At 39.4% G+C, this 19,790-nt stretch overlaps 1 protein-coding gene across 5 annotated transcripts in view; it reads right to left on the bottom strand.

The window, feature by feature from the left end:
- epb41a (erythrocyte membrane protein band 4.1a) overlaps positions 1-19,790 on the bottom strand; it is an 84,526-nt gene that overhangs the window by 24,151 nt on the left and 40,585 nt on the right. For 3 of the 5 annotated variants that reach the window (XM_067611704.1, XM_067611708.1, XM_067611706.1), the window contains exons 14-15: positions 17,384-17,446; positions 13,017-13,187 (exon numbers count right to left, since the gene is read on the bottom strand). In XM_067611704.1, the coding sequence (XP_067467805.1) occupies positions 13,017-13,187; positions 17,384-17,446 (234 nt within the window). Of the gene's footprint in view, positions 1-13,016; positions 13,188-17,383; positions 17,447-18,065; positions 18,837-19,790 lie in introns of those variants that run through there. The other 2 variants (XM_067611707.1, XM_067611709.1) reach the window with 2 other exon arrangements.

Genomic DNA, 19,790 nt, shown 5'->3' with positions numbered 1-19,790 from the left:
CCATTGTCAGATTAGTTACTTTTTATGTGGGAGAAATCTTCAAATTAAGCACATAACTGGACGGGTTAACAGAATAGATGATACATTTTTAGTTACTGCTGGTGTACCATATGGACCTGGCCAGCCATGAGCTGTTCAATGGCTAGTTGCCATACAGCAGGGAATCTACAGCAACAGCAAAAATAAAGGACAAAGTAAGAAAAGAGAATATCCAGCTGTCTCTTTCATATTCCTACAATTCACTTTCAACCAATCAGATCTTATGGCTGTTGTTAACCATCCATAATGGTGCTGTCAGGTTTTACAGTAGTTCCTTTTTTCATGTCCTTATCCATTTTTGTAGTGGGCTATTAACAATGTAGACCAATATGTCAAGTCACACCCGTCCTTGCTGACAACCATAAAACAAAGTTCAAAACACAGCCATCACACATGCATGAAAATCAAAGGCTTGAGGTCAGTCCTGTCACAGTGTTTCTTCAGTGGATGGTTCAGATAAGCAGCAGGCTTCCACACTGCTTCCCAAGTCATTACTGCATGTCTATCAACTTCCAATTACCAAGACAGACTAATTTTATTTCTAAGCCATCTTTCCAGTGCTGTACTCTCCATCTTACACACTCTTGAATTCATCAGAGCAGTGTCATACAACCTTCAGCCTTTTTAGACAAATGTCTCACTTCAGGAGTAGGTTTCTTGCATTTTGCGGGATATCCACAGAGCCTGGTGGTCTCAGGATGAACAAAACTGATTCATGCTCTTGAATTAATTAATATTCCCATATCAGTTTCATCAGTTAACATCATTAGGTTATCACATTCTTGTCCCCTCAACACTCTTTTTATACACTTGTAAAGCTACATTGGATGTTGTTTCGGCAATACTGGTCAGCTTTAACTGCTCTCGGGTGTGTAGCCTAATGAAGTGCAACATAAATGCTAACAATTGTCAGACCACGGACAATCTGATATAAATTGCTTGGGTTTTAATACAGTTTTATTTAGATGTTGGATGGAAATGTGTGCATATAATTTAAATTTTGTTATCTTTGACTTCCCTTATACACAGTTTAAAATGTCAACACTTTAATTTGGGCCCAAGAATACATAATTTGGGCACCTAAATTGTATTTTACCTACTAGGCTCTGTAGATTTTATACGAGCTGACAGAATAATTTCAAGGTACTTGCTAACTGTTAAAGAAACTGCTCTGTTAGTCTCTTTACTAATTTCTATTCTGTCATCCTTAATCCCTGGTCAAATCAGAAAGTGGCACTGTGAAATTCATCCACACATCCTTCCAAAATAGATATTGCTGGAAGCTATGTGATGTAGTCACTACTTGTGGGGCTAACTAGCTAACCAGATGATAGCTTCACACAATGCATTCAAGAGACATATTTGTATCAACTGCCCTCTCATGTATGACTGTAATCCATGCTGCATCTCTATTGTTAATATTCTAAGCAGGGTTAATCAAAATTGGAAGGGATGAAACAACTAACTCTTCTTACTTTTTAGACTCTCAGGGTCTCTGTTACCTCAAAGGTCAGCACTGCTAAGACAGTATGTAGTTGTTCAACAGCGCAAATTTGTACGCCGAAGATCACCAAAATTGAACTGTTGTGCGGCTTTACAATGCAGCAACTCCATTGGATGAAGCAATTTCAGTCCAAAGCTGTTCTAAATTTTCAAATCTTGGTTCATCAAGATAAGTCTCAAGTATTTGGGCAGGATTTTGACATGCGTAGCCTGTGCCAAAGAGAAAAGTTGCATATTGTAGCTAGGAAAACAAAGAACACCTTCAACAGTCATACAACCATCAGCTTTTGTGATAACCAGCAGTGATGTCAAGTAAACAAGTACACCATGCCTTGAGAGGTGCAATAGCCTCAATATAAGGCCTTTGAAGGTACATGAGCACAGCAGGACAGTACTGGACTGACTACTCCTAAAAGTGATGTATAACATACTTGAGTTACTGACCTATGTCATTTTACTTTATATTCACTGGAAGCCTCCCCTCACTGTCCAATGAACCGACAGAACACATCCACATAACTCCTGCACTGATATTTGTCTTGTTACAGTTTACAGATAAGGTGAAGGATTACATATTTTTTTATGGGTTTAGGTAATTCTCCTGTTAGGCTCATGAAACCCTGAATTATTTCAAAAATACAAATGTTTTGTTACTTTTGTGCTGCACCTCCAAAATTGTCCTATCATTTGTTACCTTCAAAGACTGAGATACCTCAGTAATTGCTGTAACTACCAATCAGCAAACAAAATGCTTCTTATGTCCCTTCTTCTTATCCTCTGAAAGACTACAAAAATAATGACTATGCTTGACTTTATCCCATCCTGACTTTAGTCTATGGTCATCCATGCATCACATCACAGTGGCGTCCACATGGTTGGCTTGATCATGAATTAGGGCTTCAGCTGTTAATGACATTGGAATCAATATTTGTTCCATTACATGTTACTGGAATAAAATAAAATTGCAATGATGCATTCCTGAGTAATTCATTATCTCCACTGATTGTCTACTGATACTTGGTCCAAGATTAACACGGGGCTAATGCATGTCAGTCACAACAGCACTCTGCTAAGCTGCCCACAGATTCTTAAAACTGTCTGAAAGCTTTGGTCAGCTGACACATGACTGAATATTGTACACGAGGCTGTATTACAGAAATATCCTAAGTGAAATGTTTTACTAGCTGTTCAGTAACCATAGTAATTGCGGTCATTTGAGTTAGAGCTTGTGATTCAAAATAACATTTTTACAATAACTTTGAGAGGATGAAAATATATCTTGAAATGTCACATGCAACTTAGCAAAGGACATCCCTGTAATACAGCCACATGAAATCTACTGAATGTCAGAAAATACTACCTCCTAAGAAGATATATACAATGCAAGCACGGAATGAAAATTATTACTAACAACTCTTTCCTTTTCTGACATAATGAAAACATGAATGTTGTGTTAACATGTTTCATTTATGAAAACAGAAAAAGAAACCTTTACTTTTTCTGAAACAGAAATGCTACATTGCTGATTGCTTAAAGCGAGACAATATAACTTTTGAAATAGGAAATAGCACATTCACTCTCTTACGAATGAAAACTTGACCTCTTAAGCAATAAAAAAGCACTCTTACTCAATTCCATACACTCTGATTTTGCCATTGCAGTATTACTTGGTCTGATATGACCAATAGCTTATGGTTAATACCTTAGTAAAGTCAACCAACTACTGCAGTAGTTGACTTTAGTTCAGTGTTTTCAATTACTTTATGATGACTCTTTATTTAAGCTACAGCGCTACATTTTAGCATTTAGGGTTAACCTAATTGATCATTTGCTCCCCTGAATAGCAATTGTCCAACAATAATAGCTCAGCAACTGTAACCAGACATGGCAGCTCTGTCAACCTTTGGATTTCTCCAAAGATCATTAAAAAAAACAAACTTTTTGTCTGTGACATGTAGTTTTGGCCTCAGGCTTTTAGCAAGATGCAGACTAATGTACGTATGTATGTATGTATGGATTCTTGGTTAAAATGAGTCAGCAGGAGACAGTTTAACCAACTCAGGAAAAGTTACTTAGCTAGCTAGAGCTAATAAAACCTGGCAGTGACAATTGTCATTCAGACAGAAAAATTGATAGTCATAGTTGAAAATCAAAATTACACATCTCCTGTCTGCCTCTCAAAAATTACTGCAATTCCACTTAAAAATCTGCAAACATTATCACTGTAAACTGCATATGTGTAGTGTAGAATGAAAAGTTTGACCGGCAAAGCATCAGTTACTAAAATGGGGTGGGGCTTAGGGAAGGGTAAACTACCATTTGTGGCCACAGTGGCCACTGTTCAGCAAAGGTTACATAGGCTCGCTTTAAAGAGGAAATTTCTTTTTGAGTCCAGCCATTTAAGGCTGACATCGGTGCATGGACAGGAGGAAAGGTAATAAATGCAAGTACAGATTAGACAGAAATAATGAGTTCGAGGTAGAGGGATGAAACAGAACTTGAATGAAGCAGTCTCTAGATGGCCGAGGACGCCTTGCAGGATTAAATGTTCAGGAATCTCGATATTCATTTGTCTTTTAAATAAAGGCCAGCCACAGCATGGTCAGGGCCATCACCAGCAGCCCTGACAGAAAGAAGGACATCCGGGAGTGCTGGAGTCTGGCTGGGTTTAGCACACAAGGGTTATCCAAGCTCCTTCCCTCATCTGGCACATTGATAGCCACCTTTATAGTGTAACCATGAGCTTGTTCTTCGTCCTCTTCCTCCTCGTCCTCCCCCTCATCAACCCAATCAACCTCACTGTCCTCCTCATCTTCTTCCAGCAGGTAGTCATGTCTGTACAGCGGTGGTCCCCCTGGCACTGGGGACAAACTACATGCTCTTACCTTGTGTCCGAACAGAGACTGCCTCCCTCGCTGTGCTCAGCAGTGGCAGACCAAGAGAGACAGATAACAATGAACAGACAAGTGGGATATGGTCAACTGACAGGAGAAGGCGGTAGGGAGATAGCGGGGTGAGGAAATGGAGGTAAGATGTTGGAGAGGGAGGGGAGGCTCAGGAGGGTATTTAGCATGGGGGGGACATGAGTTTACATGAAGCCCCCTACAGCTTTTTCTTGGTGTTGTCTGACAGAAGTTTGTTAACGGTGTGTTCTATCCATGTGTTAGCTTTGGGGAGCCACATGTAAACATCAGAACTGAGCTAGAATTACCCAGGTAAGCTCATACTCCAATTATGAGAGGGTTAAGATGCTGGCTGGCTTACATATGAAACGGGATAAATCTGGTTCTAACGTCTGTGTGCTCTCTTATTTACATAGTTACATGACTACTGCAACACAAAATGGATTTTCTGGATCTCCTTATCACCTTAAAATGCAGTTAGGACACAGTGATATCACAACAACAAAGTCTGATAGGACAAAACACATAGTCAGATGATCATGCAGATTCTAAACAAGCCAACAGTTTAGCCAGATTATCTAAACCACTGTATTTGAAGGTAAAACTGAAACAGTGTTAGGCTAGGGTTAGATGTGGCTAATCTTAGTGTTAAGGGGTTACATGAGGTAAGACCCTAACCCTGACCGCTAACCTGTAATGTCACTAATAGTTGCTAATTGCACAATAAAGCCCACAACTATTCTCTAAACAACAATGGATTTTAACAATTTGGGTAATAATTTTACTTTTGATGGATTCATTGAGTTTGGCTAACCTGGAAGTTTGTTTCTAACCTGTCTGATCATCTGACTGCTCATATTTCTTGACCTGTCTGACTTCTTTTTAGTGATCACCACTTACCCAGGTCTCAGCAACCTGGGGAGTACAAGGTTACTACAACTGATAAGAATGGTAAGATCCAAGTTGTACATTTCTATAGTAATTATCCTTTAATTCATTTTTTCTTATGACACTGAGATAACTTGTAAGGACTATACTTACAGTATACAGTATTTCAGCCCCAGATAGCCATGTCAGCTAGGGTGCAATAACAGTTTTTCACATTCAAACCTGTGATCAAACCTAATCTATTATGCATTTTCTTTGCATCACCATGATGTAAGTCAAGCATGAATTTGGGTGCAATTTCTGCTTCTGTTGGATGGTATCACTAGAGAAGATGGTCTATCCTGGAGAAAAATCCTGCCACAGAAACTCTTTAAGTTAGCCAGAGCATTTTAGGAGAGATATTGTTTTGCTACACTAGCCATCTAGGTATCCAGCTCTTACTTATAACTGGTGAGCAGGTGTTTAGTAGCCAACAGGTAAGACAGTTAGTGTTGTCATCTACACAATGACAATATTGAGTTTGACGGAAGGATGTATTTTCTATGAACAAATTGGAAAATTGTAATGCATGCAGATAGTTGCAAGACACTGCAATGTACAGGTCATGCAGATTAAAGCAAAGCTGCAGTGGTTGCAGATGGTCTTCCATTTGAAACCAATGAACTGTTGTTGTATGGAGACAGATCACAGCCTTACTGAGGGATAAAAAACATCTTTAAAAACAACTTTATGGGTACATTGAAACTACTGACCATTCCCTAAACTCTTACCCCAAACAGTGACTGTCCAATCATAGTTAAGCAGCTGTAGGGATTTGGCCCCATGATAAAGCAGTGAGTGTGCCACACTAGCACAACACTTGGTAATACTTGGGAGGATCTTTCCAAAACCAAAAATACAGGGACAAATGTTTAAGGTATATATTAAACAGTGTGTTTATCTGCTCTTAGGCAAACGCTAAATACAACTTACTACCTACAGTAGTAATTTAGCATTACTTACAACTTACAAAGGTATGAGTTAGCATATCATTAATTAAATGAAAAATTCACTGTTGTGAATATGATGATTTCTTAAAACTAGGTCACCTATGTGGTAGAAATGTGCAATTATTTTTGAAATTGGTGCCCTATGACTAGAGAAAACTGAGAAAAAGACTGTAGATTCCCCATACCGCTCTTAAGGGGGAATCCTACAACAAACAGAATGCGTTGCACGCGTCTCGTCTACTCACAGTGTTTATGAAATGCAGGGAGTGAGTAGAGAGACGAAGTGTAGGAGACAATGTTAGTGAGCACTGACATCTGTCTTTTCTGAGGCTTATTTTCATTTACAAAATGTTTTTCCCCATCAAATCTAGATATATTGTACTGATGTACAAAGATCATAACACAACCAGTTCGCTGGAGTCTGTTATGTTATGTGGATCAACTTATCGAGTGCTGCACAGGTAACACCGTCACTGTTCACTGTTGTTCTGTATTCAGAGTTGGCAAAGTCTGACATAATATTCTGTTAAAAAACAAAGTCAAGTTTACTAAAGCACCAAAAAGTTTGCTGCAGCGCGGATTTTTTATTTTAGCAGCCACAGCTCCCGTGGTCGCTTTGTCCTCCACACTCTGTTTTGTCTGATTCCACAGCACTATATTCAGCCTCATAGGCTGTAATAGTTACACCACATCTCTGCTCTGACATCATATTGTAAAGCTAGTAGTTTGCTTGTGTTAGTGTTTGTTAGGGATCACGGAGAAACTCAACAGCTGAAGCCAGCCTGTGGCTGTAATGTAGCTCTGGTGGTTGCTTCCTCTTCCACACTCTGTTTTGTCTGATTCAACAGCACTATATTTGGCCTCAAAACTGTAATAGTATTGCCACATCTCTGCTTCGACATTACATTGTAAAGCTAGTTGTTTTTTGTGTTAGATTCTGCTCTTCTGGATGAATCACGGAGAAACTTAGGAGCTTAGCTTAGCTTAGCTGTGGTTGTAACTTCCTCTTCCAGACTCTGTTGTGTCTGATGACACAGATCAGCCTGATGTTTGGCCTTGTATCATGAAACTAGTTTTCTTTCAAATATACTTATATTTTAAAGTATTTAGAAGTATGATATTTTAATGTCTGCTTTTCCCTATTGCTAGTGTAGCATGGTAAACGGGAGTGTTTTGGAAGACCCACATTTTACAGTCCTGAAGGCACCACTACAGAAAATGCTGAAACGTAGTCTGTAGTCTAAAGGCAGATCTCCAAAGTCCGCAGGAAGTCCATGTTTTGCATCACACAGTGGACTTTTGCCAGCAAATGAGCGGAGAGCTCTGGGTGTAGGCAACATGGAGGGCAGTTAAACATTGTTCATTTGCATATACTACCCAACTGTAATGATACAATGCTGGTTGAAAATCAGCAAAGTTTCCCTTTAACTAACCTGCATTATTATGTAGTGTTACAGGTGATGTTAAAAATTAGATTCGTCCATCTTTAAAGCCTTTTCTTCTTTAAAAGTGAAACATAGTTCTTTATATGTAAGTAAAGCATAAATCTAATCACTCTGTTGCTTGTGCAAATAATTTATGAATTTATCATGCGAGAAATGACAGTTTGAGCATGTATCTGTCTTTTCTGCACTATAATACTAGAGCTAACTAGCTCAGTCCTGCAATAACAGAACAATGTTCCTCTTTTATTTCTATGTCTTCCACACAGAGTAGCGAGGATGCTGAGTTTTTGCCTGGAACTTGTTAGCTTTGGCTTGATGTATGTAGTTATAAAATGCATATTTAAGACCCTTTTGCAGGTTCTAATTTTGATATTCTTTTAAATGTTTTAAGCAGTCAATAAACTCACAGAGTTAAAGTTGATTTGCTAGCTAGCTAGAGCTAAAAAAATCTGGTAGCCACAGTTCTCATTTCAGCCAATTTACAATTGCCCACTAAAAATGAAAAGCCTTCTGTCGTTTACCTCGGTCTGAAATCATTTTACCACAAATTTTGAATTGATGAATTTGATGCAAATCTGTCACAGTTATCTGCATATGTGCACTGCAAGAACGGAAAGCTTGACAGGTGTCGCAACAGCGACTAAGTGGGCGGGGCTTATTGAAGTGCAAAGTGCTATTTCTGATTTGTTTGCACTGTAAGTATGCAACAATTGCTCAGTTAAAGAAGGAAGAGGACAATCAATTGACTTGTTATTGGTGATGTGGCCTAAATCACAGGATATCAAATGTTCATTAAACATTCAAAGTCAATAATTAATTAGAGCATGACCACTAGCTGAGTTACTCTGACAGCAGAACAGCCACTGAGTGATGCTGTAGAGTGTAGAAAGATTGCAGTTAGGGACAGTGAGGTGGTCTAATCAGGCTGCACCTTTGACAGAGCAGCAGTGGCAGAGGAGGAAAAGTTATTTAAGGAAAAAGGGGATTCTAAGGATTAATAAGTCTCATCTTCATAGTGGGAATAGGAAAGGCATTCTCTGGCAGCTAAAATGCTAGCAAGTGCAAACCATTTTGGCAGTGCAAAGTCTTCTAAATGCCAAGAGGAAGGAAGAAACACCAGAAAAACTGCCTGGTCTGAGCTGTCAAAACCATATGTTATCCGTACTGCTTTATATTGTACTGACAGTCTATCAATTGTCTTCGTCTCAGATGACAGGAACTCTGGAAGAGCTTGCTATGAAACACTTTTGAAGGTAATTCTGCACTGCACACAATGTGATGGGGATGTAGTATCGCACAAAAGACAAAATCATTGTTTATCCTGCAAGAATCTACCAACTCAAGGAGAATCTGGGAATTTTTTACTTGTGGCTGGTGATGCAATGGAGACTATTTCTATTTTTTTTTATCTCATGTGTCATCATAATTCCTAACATTCAGCAATAATATGAAATTACCAAAATTGTGCCTCAGGCTCTCAGCAAAAAAGTGCCTTTATGGCTGGACTCTTGAGTATTAAAAAAGGAAGATGTGATTATTGTGCAGGACCTCATGTCTGGGATAGAAACTGTGTCTTCAAGTCGTGGGTAGAAGAGGGCCGAGAGCCAGATGGAAACACTGGCAGGCTGGAGGACTGAGATCCTCTCTGACCTTCAGTGTCATTGTCTGAACGTGCAGGAAAGGATGGTGGAGGTTGTGGGGAAGAGGATGGAGGTGGTGGGGATTTGACAGGAGAAACAGGTCCAAACTTTAAAGGGAAAGGGAAAGGAGATGAGGACAGCAGTGGCAGAGATACAAGACAGACACAGAAAAACACATAAAGACAACCAGTGAGGGATAGATACAGGGAGGAGGATTGGAGGGTGAGACAGATGAAGAGGAGGGGAGGAGGGGAGTCAGTCTTCTGGCTACTAATCATTGGTCTTTAGCTTGCTTTCCTGCGTTTTTCTTTTGCTCTTCAGTTTTTCACTGGTCAAATCAGGCAAAAGAGTCATGCGAATACATTATCAGGACAAACCCGGCCATGCGACTGTTTGGCAAATTGAACAGGATGACAAAGCTTGCAGCAGCCATTCATAGAGTGAAGGCAGTGGTAAGGGGGTGAGGTTAGGGTTAAAGGGAATGGGGCACCTACAAAGATATCAGTATGCTTCAAATGAAATGCTTGTCAGATGTCAAACAGTGCCAAAACCCCTCCCCCACCACCTTTGTAACGCTGGAATTCAGAGACGTCCAACAATTAATGCAGCTTTTCTGAAACTGATAATCTGACATTCCCACCAGGTGTGTGGAACACCATGCATGGCTCTGAGAAGAGACTTTCCAACAGTGTGTATTAGCCCTTATCCCCATTTGTACAATTCATCATGTCTTACAACTCCCTATGATGACAGGCTTTACACCATTGACTGTTCGACCATTCATACAACTGGTTGGTTTGAAGCATACTGAACCCTTTAGGTTACAGCCGAGCGCAATCTGGTGAAGTTGAAAAGCTGTTTATTGCCAGTAGGCCACGGCCATAGCCTCCAGGTGCCATTCTTTTTATTGCTCATAAAGAAACGCAGGACAGAGTTGACATACTGCAGCCTGTGCCAGAAAGCACCAAATTAGACATGCCACCAACTACACTGTATGCAGGTACAACTGTGGAAATCCTCCCCTGCACACACATACACACACATGCCATCTTCCCTCAGCAAGTATGAAAAAATTCCTAATGTGTCTAGTCCATCTGTGACTGCAGTTACAGTCATGCTAAAGCAATGGAATGACATGGAGAAAGCCAACAGCACCACCAAGTGGAAGATCAGCGTACAGTTCAAAAAGGTAAAGTACATTAAAATGTGGACATCTGCCATATACTTCATGAACAACATATATACAACAATTTATTTATGTTCAGTACTGTACATTTGTGTGTGTCTTCCTCATAACGTTCCTCCATGCAAGTCTGTACATATTATTTAAAACATTTGAAATGGTGGGAATATACAGTATTTAGAGGTAGCAAGACTCTTTGTGGCTGGTTACAGGTACAGATGTTTGGACTTTTGAAGAACAAGGCTGGAATATTATCCATGCTAAGTGTGCCCTCAGGGGCCCTGAAAGCTAATAGTGGTCTATGTGGCAATTATTTTGTGGTAATATGATTAATTTGGAATTTGTTTGGCAGTATGCACTATAACAACCAACTGAGAGGGTAAATGATCTTAGGTGACTCTCATATTTTTTTAACCAAATCTTTAGCCCCTGCCTTGAGGTATTAAGATCTAGTTTTAATACCTTTAATATATCAGTTGATATTATATTTACGTGGTACATGTTCCTGAACAAATTTGTTTTTAAAGCCCCTGCACACACCTGGACATTTATTTTCAGTTATGGCTTATTAGACCTTTACTTAGGGGGAAGTGGGGTGGAGCTATGATGGTAATCAAATAAGGTCAGTAAACTCAATGGACTAATAAGAATGATAAAAGCGTAATTGGGCATTTCCACTGCAGGAACTTTCACATGGGACCAAGAACCTTTTGAGGAACTCAGGAACTAAACCTGTGTTAGGAGGAACCAGAGACTAAGTTACTTACTTCCTGTAGGATAGCTGCAGGTGTAAAAAAAAAAAGAAGATAAGGGGTAGTTCATTCTGAGGGGGGAGGGACCATCGCTGCAGTAACTATGACATGTCTACTGCTTCATTCATACAGTAAGGAAGTAGAGGGTGTGACCATTATTGATTATAGGACATGGGACGAATATGTCTTGCTGTTAATTTACATCAAAAACAAAGTTAGTCTGTGTGGTCAGTTTCCCAACAACACAGCCTAACCAAAGGCCATTTTATGCTTTCCGCGTTCCACATCTGTGGACAGCTGTGGACTTCCATTTTTTCCAGAGTTGTAAAATCCAGTCTGTGAGTATTACAAACTGCTGTGCCTTGTTTTTCTAATCAGCCTTTAAATGCAATTATCTGTTACTCCAACTGGACTTGCTTGATCATAAGTCATTGTCTCACTGGAACTTTAAACAAAACGCCCACACCAACACAGTCCCTTGCATTGTTTTACACAGGACTGTTTTCAGTCTGAATGCAGCTGAGGAATTCCTGTATGTTGCTGAACAACAAGAAAAAGTCGAAAAAAGAAAAGATACAGCTTAAAGAGAACAGGAATACAGTACATATATACAGAAGACGAGACAGGCAGTTGGAGCGCTTGCAATGAGTATAGTCCACGCAGTCACAAATTGGATGATGGAATTTACATCACGCAGACCAACCCGGACCCTTGAGGCCACGCAGACGCGAAAAGCATGAATTGGCCTTAACAGAGCAAGATACAGGCAGAGAGAGAGAGAGAGTGAGAACAAAGAACAACATGAGACTCAACTGTGTTGTTGTTTCCTCGTGTGTGAAAATTTCATTCCAATTGTTTTTTCAAACTGTCATCGGTCTTATTTGCCTAATCTACATGGTTCCTCAGATGTGGTGGAAAGGCAAACAAATGGTGACTGGGACTTTTTCCTAGTTTAGTTCCTGAGATTAGTTCCTCTGCTTCCATAGTTCCTGGAACTTGTTGGTTGAAATGGGACTATAAGTCCCACCTTAACAGATGCAGGACAGTGGGGGAGATGTCAGGCAGTCTTGAGAAAGGTCTAATCAGGCAACATAAATGAAAACACCTGCATGGGTAGAGCTTCAGTGTGTACGGATTGTAACATGTTTTGAAGCAAATTGCAAATTGGGCTATATAAATAGCGTTGACGTGACTTGTGTGTAGGGGCTTTAATCAAATCATCATAAACTAAATCCTGAATGATAGTTAACTTAAAGCATTCCATTGTAGAAATACCGGCTGGTGTCTGGGCCTTGGGCCAAAATGTGTTAGGGGAATGTGTGTGGGGGGCTCAGTAGGGGCCAAGAAGTTTTGCCCAGGGCTCCCTACTGTAGGTTTACTGAGCTGCCTGAACTCAGGGTAAAACTAAGATCATTTTCAGTAAAGACTTGGGCTTAAAAACCAGTCTGAGATTTGGGAAAAATTCTTATTTTTGACATCTTGCTCAGAGTCAAATAGGAAGAATAATATCAGTTTCATTAGGACAGGAATGTCTTTAGCATAGCTTATCACAAAGCTGGAAGCAGCTCCTTTCAACAACTTGTAAGCTTTATTCTAATAGTGGATGAAAATTAAGTCTACTCAAGAATAACCAAAATACTGATGAGTATTTCCAACCAACGTTGCCGGACTCACCGCTGGTTGCAGCTGGCCATTGATGCTCGCTGTACGGAAAGGTGAGTTGGTGGAAAGACGCTTGTCCCACTCACTGGGCCGAGGCTCCGGTACAGACTCCATGAAACTCCTCTTCAGCTCACTGATGCTAGTGTGGTGACGCATGATCTCAGTCTGGGTCTTATCCACATCCTTCAACAAAAATGAAGAAGTCAGAATAGGTAGATAGATAGGAGAGAGTGACAGTAATTAGAGAAAACAATACACAATGAGGGAGAGATGTGAAAGAAAGGAGGGCCATAAAGAAAATAAAAGTTTATATAGCAAAGAAAGGAGACAAATAGACAAAATAGTGAATCAGATCAGATTGGAAAAGGAAGTTGTAAGAAGAATTTGCCTCACTTTCACTATGTTGACTTTTCTTTTTTTTTTTTAATATGCTTTAAAGCTTTGTGTAATTTCAAATACATGTGATTGGATTGAACATGCATATTCCCAATGACATGCTGAGATCATGAAAGAACATTTTTCAGACAAACCAGACACCCAACTGCATTGGGAGGAGTCATCATCTGTTTCCTGTGATCCATATTTCAGCCCAGCAGCAATCACTGAGATTTTGCCATTGCAAAATCTCCCTCATGTGGGTCATGATAACAGAGATATAGCAGCAGATGCACAGAGGAATGTCCTGATTAGCAGTTACTGGTAAGGCACATATATTATGTCAGTTCTTTTAGATTATATCAATGCCAGCAAAAGAAGATGTTTAATGTTAAGGGAAACAGGAGGTGTTGTGTTTGTCTGAAAAACCTGCATATGATGAGAAGCTCTTAAGGAATCAAAGCAGGGGTAGTGTATGTTGTAAACATCCTACCCCTGGTTGGTACAGGCGCATAATACGAAAGCAGTATACAAAGGAGAAGTAGTCCATACAATGACTATTGTAAGCTCCAAAAGATTAATATGGCAAAGATGTGTATTATATCTCAACACAAGGTCAATTGGTTTTAGCTGTTCATCTCATGATGGCAAGTTGTTATGGAATTGTAGATGCTGAAATTTCCATTTTTCTCCGAGCACTTTGAGGACTTCTCATCCATATTTGCTCAAAATGTTCAAAGTTCATTCTTAACCTTGGAAACAGCAACTATCCAAAAATCTGCAACCACAACTTCCATTCACTAAATTTACATGATTCAAATAACAAACTTAAAGGACCAGTGTAAGATTTAAGGGCATCTATTGGTACAAAAATTGGCAGAAATGTTTCACACATAGGTTCTCCTACATGCTTGGAATGGGAGGGGGAGGGGAGGGGCATTCAGTTGGTTGCAATCTGCAACCTCACTGCTAGATGCCACTAAATCCTACACCCTGTTCCTTTAAATCTCTACATATATCCTGTTTAGGTTACAGCCTTTTAAGGAACAAATATCTTTTACATACTACAATTATGTAGTACCAAATCATTTTGGGATGAAGGTTGTTATTTTGCATCATGTTATATCCCAAATGAAGGATAGCTTTTATATACAGCCTGTTTTTCATTCACATGGCTATTTGTCTGACAAAGAAATTCAAGGTAAAAATGTTGTATCTTTTTTTTTTTTTGGAGCTTGTAATATTCAGAGTGTGTACTCACTCTTTTTTCCTTTCCATAAAACCTTAACGATTAATTTATTATTACAATTTCCTTAACAGTAATTTAATTATGGTTCCAAACAAGGTAATGTACTGGAACCATTTTTTTTTATCAATTTAATCTCTGTTTTCTGCCTAGGGATAACTGGAGGACCTGGTTATCCTTGCTTAGCACAAAAACTGGAAGCAGAAGGAAACAAGTGGCCTAGCTTTGTCAAAAGTGGAAAGAAAAAAAAACTGCCACACACGTTGGCAAGCTGCATCATTTACTTTTCAAATATACAGACAGTACAGACACACCGAGAGGGGGATGACATGTGACAGAAGTTGCAGGCTAAAGCTGATAGCTATTGTGTGGGCTGTAAAACAAAACTATCAGCTTAAAGAGGCTAAAAAAGTTCAGTGGGGCTGCAGAGTTGGTGACAGTTCACTGTGGGTTCATCTTTACGACCGACCTCTTTCACACTACACATAGTCTTTTGATTCACTAGGTGTACTGTATAGAAATATTGATGAATGCTGCTTTAAAGTGAGCGTTTCACACTAAACATGTCATCCCTCTCTTGTGATATGATACAAACTCAGCACAGAATGTCACAGAGCACAGTGAAGTAATCAGGGCAACAGAAGCTAGAGTAAGAGTCACAGACAGAGAGTAAATACAGCGTATGAGGGAGTGATGTTGGTGTAGAAAGTGAAATGAAGAGTAAAGTCCTCAGTAACCATGAGAATGAATGTGGCCAGACAATGAGAACAACAGCAGTGTCTAGAATCTGTTTGTGACATCACTGAGACATACATGACTGGGAAGGATAAAATATGTATTTTCTCATAATGTTGTCTGTCACTAGATATCACGGCAAAGCAGCAGACCAGGTACTGAAACAAGTCATTAAAGGATAGTGGGTTTTTGGAGCTTTTTTTCTGAAAACAGCTGCCTGTTGTGACTGAAAACGACCCTATGAGAGCGCTGAGAGTGAACCAAAACAGTAAAGTTGCAGCTGCAAAGCAATGATCTGAAACTTGCTATAGAGCCCCATAAAGCCAAGAGGAGCTGCAGAGTCACTGATAATTCTCTGCAAGGTCATTACTATGAGCCACACCACCACACGCCGACCACAGTGCACAGCAGGACTGATAGACATGTTGCCGAGATCTGCCATTTGAAATGCAGTTTCGGGACGTTTGAGGTTTGCACCGTCCACCAGCACTGAACAGTCTTGCTTCAGCAGCTCCCGGCTCCAACACCGCACCGGGCTGCCCTGTGAAAGTGGTGGACCTTGGCAACGTGTCTGTCAGTCCTGTGGTGCACTGTGCAGCAGCAGCAGTCCCATGAAGAGAGATCTGACAAGGAAGAAAAAGGCAAAACGGCCGCACCGCCAAAACAACTGGCAGCTGCTTTCTGTTAATTTATCTCCAGCAGCAGGAGACTGTAAAGGGGAGAGCAAGTGAGAGGGAGAGTCAGTGTGTTGTGCTAATTGTAGTCTCATTTGTGGTCTGATAAATAGTATATTCATCAAATTCAGTGCTATATTTTCCAAGCTATGCATAAAAGAGCCTCTACGCTTGATTCAAACTGTTAACTCATTGTCCTTCAGAATTAATGTTTTCCCATTACTCAACACCAGACACCCACACAGTTGATCTATGCACTCTGATGTCGGTCAACCAATAGGCGAAAAGTTGACCCCATGAAACAATTTGACACCCCCTCATTTGCATAATGAAGCAGAAATGCATAAAGAAATATAAACAGACATACAGAAAATATTAAAGTTTGGGGAAATGAATAGGGGGGAATTGCAAAGGGAAAATAATACAGAAATAAATACATGAATAAATGAATAAATTTACAAATGAATAAATTAATTAATAAAATGGAAAATTAAATGGAAAAGTAAATAAATAGGGGAATTATACAAAGGTAAATAAATATAGAAACCAATTAAAACAGAAATATCAATGTATGTCACATTTTATCAATTAATTAATGCCTACATTTATTTTTAATATTATTTTTGGTGAATTTTGGTGCAGTTTCAGTCCTCCATATGTAGCCACTTTAACTGTGACAAAATCCAGAGAGAAGCTCCACTTCGGTCTGAACCACAAAAACAAGCATCCAGATGATAACAAGTCAAAATTTATATGCCTTTTTTTTGAATATGTATGTTTTTGTTTTTTTATTTTTAAATAAAAAACCTTTTACTATATCATATAGATAGATAGGGTACATTGCTCTCTTGGAGATTCACATTGATCTTACAGTAGCAACCTTGAAAACTGTCCTGTAAATCTTTGACTTCAACAGCTAGACTTATCTCTGCTATTTTTATCTTTTTTAAAATTGTAATGCTGCTTTAGAAGATACATGTGAGTGTGACAGATGACAACGTATATCCCAGACATTTAACCTTTGTATTGTTTGTTTCAGCACCAAAGGCTGCAGCTGCAGTGCCACTTTCAATTTAACCAAGACTAAATTACAGAAGACACGACTCCCAATCATATATTTCATAAAATGAACATAGGAAATGACAATGTCAAAGAGAAGTGAAGCTACTTGCATGAGAATCAGATAGGAAAATAGTGCATGCCAAGCCTTTAGGGTTAAGCTGAAAACAAGGCAAGAAATGATAAACAGAGGCATCAGAGCAAAAAGAAAAGCAACAGAAATTCCATGCAGACAGAGAAACATGACGGCAAAAAGTCAGAACAGATATCTGAAGACTGAAGATACAAACCTCCAACATTAAATTGCTATGTCTGATATAAATAGTTTCACCCTCAAGTTTCTTAGCTCTTTTCTGTGGAAAATGAAGAAAAAGGAAACAGCTGGTTGGAAATGCAGAATTCATTCAAACATTTGAATATTTGATTTGCAGAGGAATCCAATGAGCAGCACAGACCTTGGCAATGACATCATTCACAAAAAATGAAAGAGCTATGGGGTTGCAGGAACACAGAGCATTGGCTGTAGTGCCCAGCTCAGCAGGGGATTCACCTGTCCTCTGCTGAGCAACCCCCTTACCCCCCCCCCACACACACATACACTCACACAACGGTCATGTGTATGAGAAGCCAGGCAGATACACACTCACTGCTGTGAGTGGAAGTGGAAGGAAGTCTCATGCTGTGCATGCAAAAGCTGCTGCAGTGCAGTGGAGTGTACAGGAGGGAGAGGAATTGCTGCGTGTCTACTTGTCTGTCGAGTTTTTCACTACAGTCACTCAGGAATTGGCATATTTAAAAAAAAAACATATTAATTTCTGAATATTTTCACATTTCAACCCTCCTGACTGATTCATGAAAATTTTGAATCTTAAAATTTCAAAACTGATCGACTAGCTGAGGCAGTTTGGTATACAAATACAAGCTATACAACTTGTATGCATCCCTGACTCTCTGGATGACAGTGTACTGCAAATGAATTCAAATTAGCTATGTGGACAGGAATATAACCTGAAAGATACACATAACCATTTTTAATTAATTAACATTTTAGGCATATTGCACAGGGGTGTACTCAGTTTTTTATTTTTTACATTTTTTTTATTTTAACAATTCTGGTTACGTTCCTTCAAAACTACAAACTGCTTTACACTTTAAACAAAGCCACTGCAAAATCAAGCATATTCGATCACAAAAATCACAAAAATATCTGTAAAGTCCCACAGGGACTGATCAACAGTAATGTGAGCTTTTCCTAAACAGAAATGAACAGATGTATGTGATATAACCAAAGGTCCTCCCTCACACTGGTTATTTTGTAAAGTAAGTATATCTGCAAGTTTGCTTCTGGAGAAGGACGAACATAGTTTTACACAAGAAAAAACAAGTAAAAAATGTTTTAATTAAAAGTAGGACTAAATGATTTGACCAAGTAATAACTTGCACAATGGATTGATTTTTCCTTGGTCTCACAGCAAGTTATCTTACAGTTCACAGCACATGGACAAGCCTTCACAGAGAGACAAACAGCCAGAAATCATAAAACAGTACAGAGATTAAAGCACTTGCTGTCTCCTTGTGTGATGGGAAACAACACTGTTTGAAAACAGAAAAGGAAATGAAAAGTCTCATGGTGTGTAACTGATGCAGGGATGTGGATAGTGAGTCAGCAGAACACCGACTGAGGAGCATGCTAACCTTCCTCACTCGCACCATCTCCATCTTTGTTTTGTCCTGAGGAGAGTGCTGCTCCCCCACCACAGGAAAAGACAGAGTTATGTTTGTATTACTTTCCTGCTTCAAGCTAACTCAGCAACAAACTATTTGTAAGACAGTAAAGCACACATGCATGGAGGCTTTCAGGTGACCTAACACCTCTTCTGACAGTGACACAGTGACAACACACAACTTCACTTTCTCAACTTTACTGAAAAGTCATACTGTAGATTCTCATATAAAATCCGGGACTCAAATAATTGCTGAGTTTCAAATAAAAGCATGCTGCACGAATAAATAAAGGTCAGTCCATAATAAAGGCCCAGTAAAACAAGTCAAGTTATCTGCTCAGAACACTTTCTAAACCCCCTTTCAGACATGCACCCCTTTACTTTAATCTGCTGCTGCTAGCTTGTTGTGCTAGATAGCACAACCTTTTGATCTTGCACTAAAGTTCTTTACAATGTACAGTGTAGTACAAAGTCACAAGGTCGTGCTATGTAGCACAACAAGCTAGCAAAGCACTGTAAACAGAACTATGTTCGTGGCATCTCCCATACAAGGAACTACTCTCCTGAGACTAAAAATGTTGTTGCTGTTTTTACACTTTGGAGCCGTTTCTAAATGAACTAACATGACAATGATCTTGATAATGAAGGAACATGTTACCCAGTGCAGCAGTGTGGCTCATTGACATGTTTTTAATAGTTTTATTTTGGACAACAACAGAGGTCTATGGCACAGAGGAATAAGATACGCACAGGTGACAAATTAAAGGAAAAGCTGGTACAGCTCTGAATGTTTGAGTCCTACAGTGAGAAGATCTGATGGTTCTATTATGCTGTGGGGGGCATTTTGATGTGGTGTTCCTCAGCCTTGGCATTGATTCTACAAGTCTCCGGAACTCTTCTGGAGGGATGAACACCATTCTTTAAAAAGATTTTCTCTCACCCCCTTTTCGATGATGGTGATGAAGAGCACTGT

Source organism: Thunnus thynnus, chromosome 15 (genome assembly GCF_963924715.1).
Source record: "Thunnus thynnus chromosome 15, fThuThy2.1, whole genome shotgun sequence".
Lineage (NCBI taxonomy): Eukaryota > Metazoa > Chordata > Actinopteri > Scombriformes > Scombridae > Thunnus > Thunnus thynnus.
This window is presented reverse-complemented; position numbering and strand designations above follow the sequence as displayed.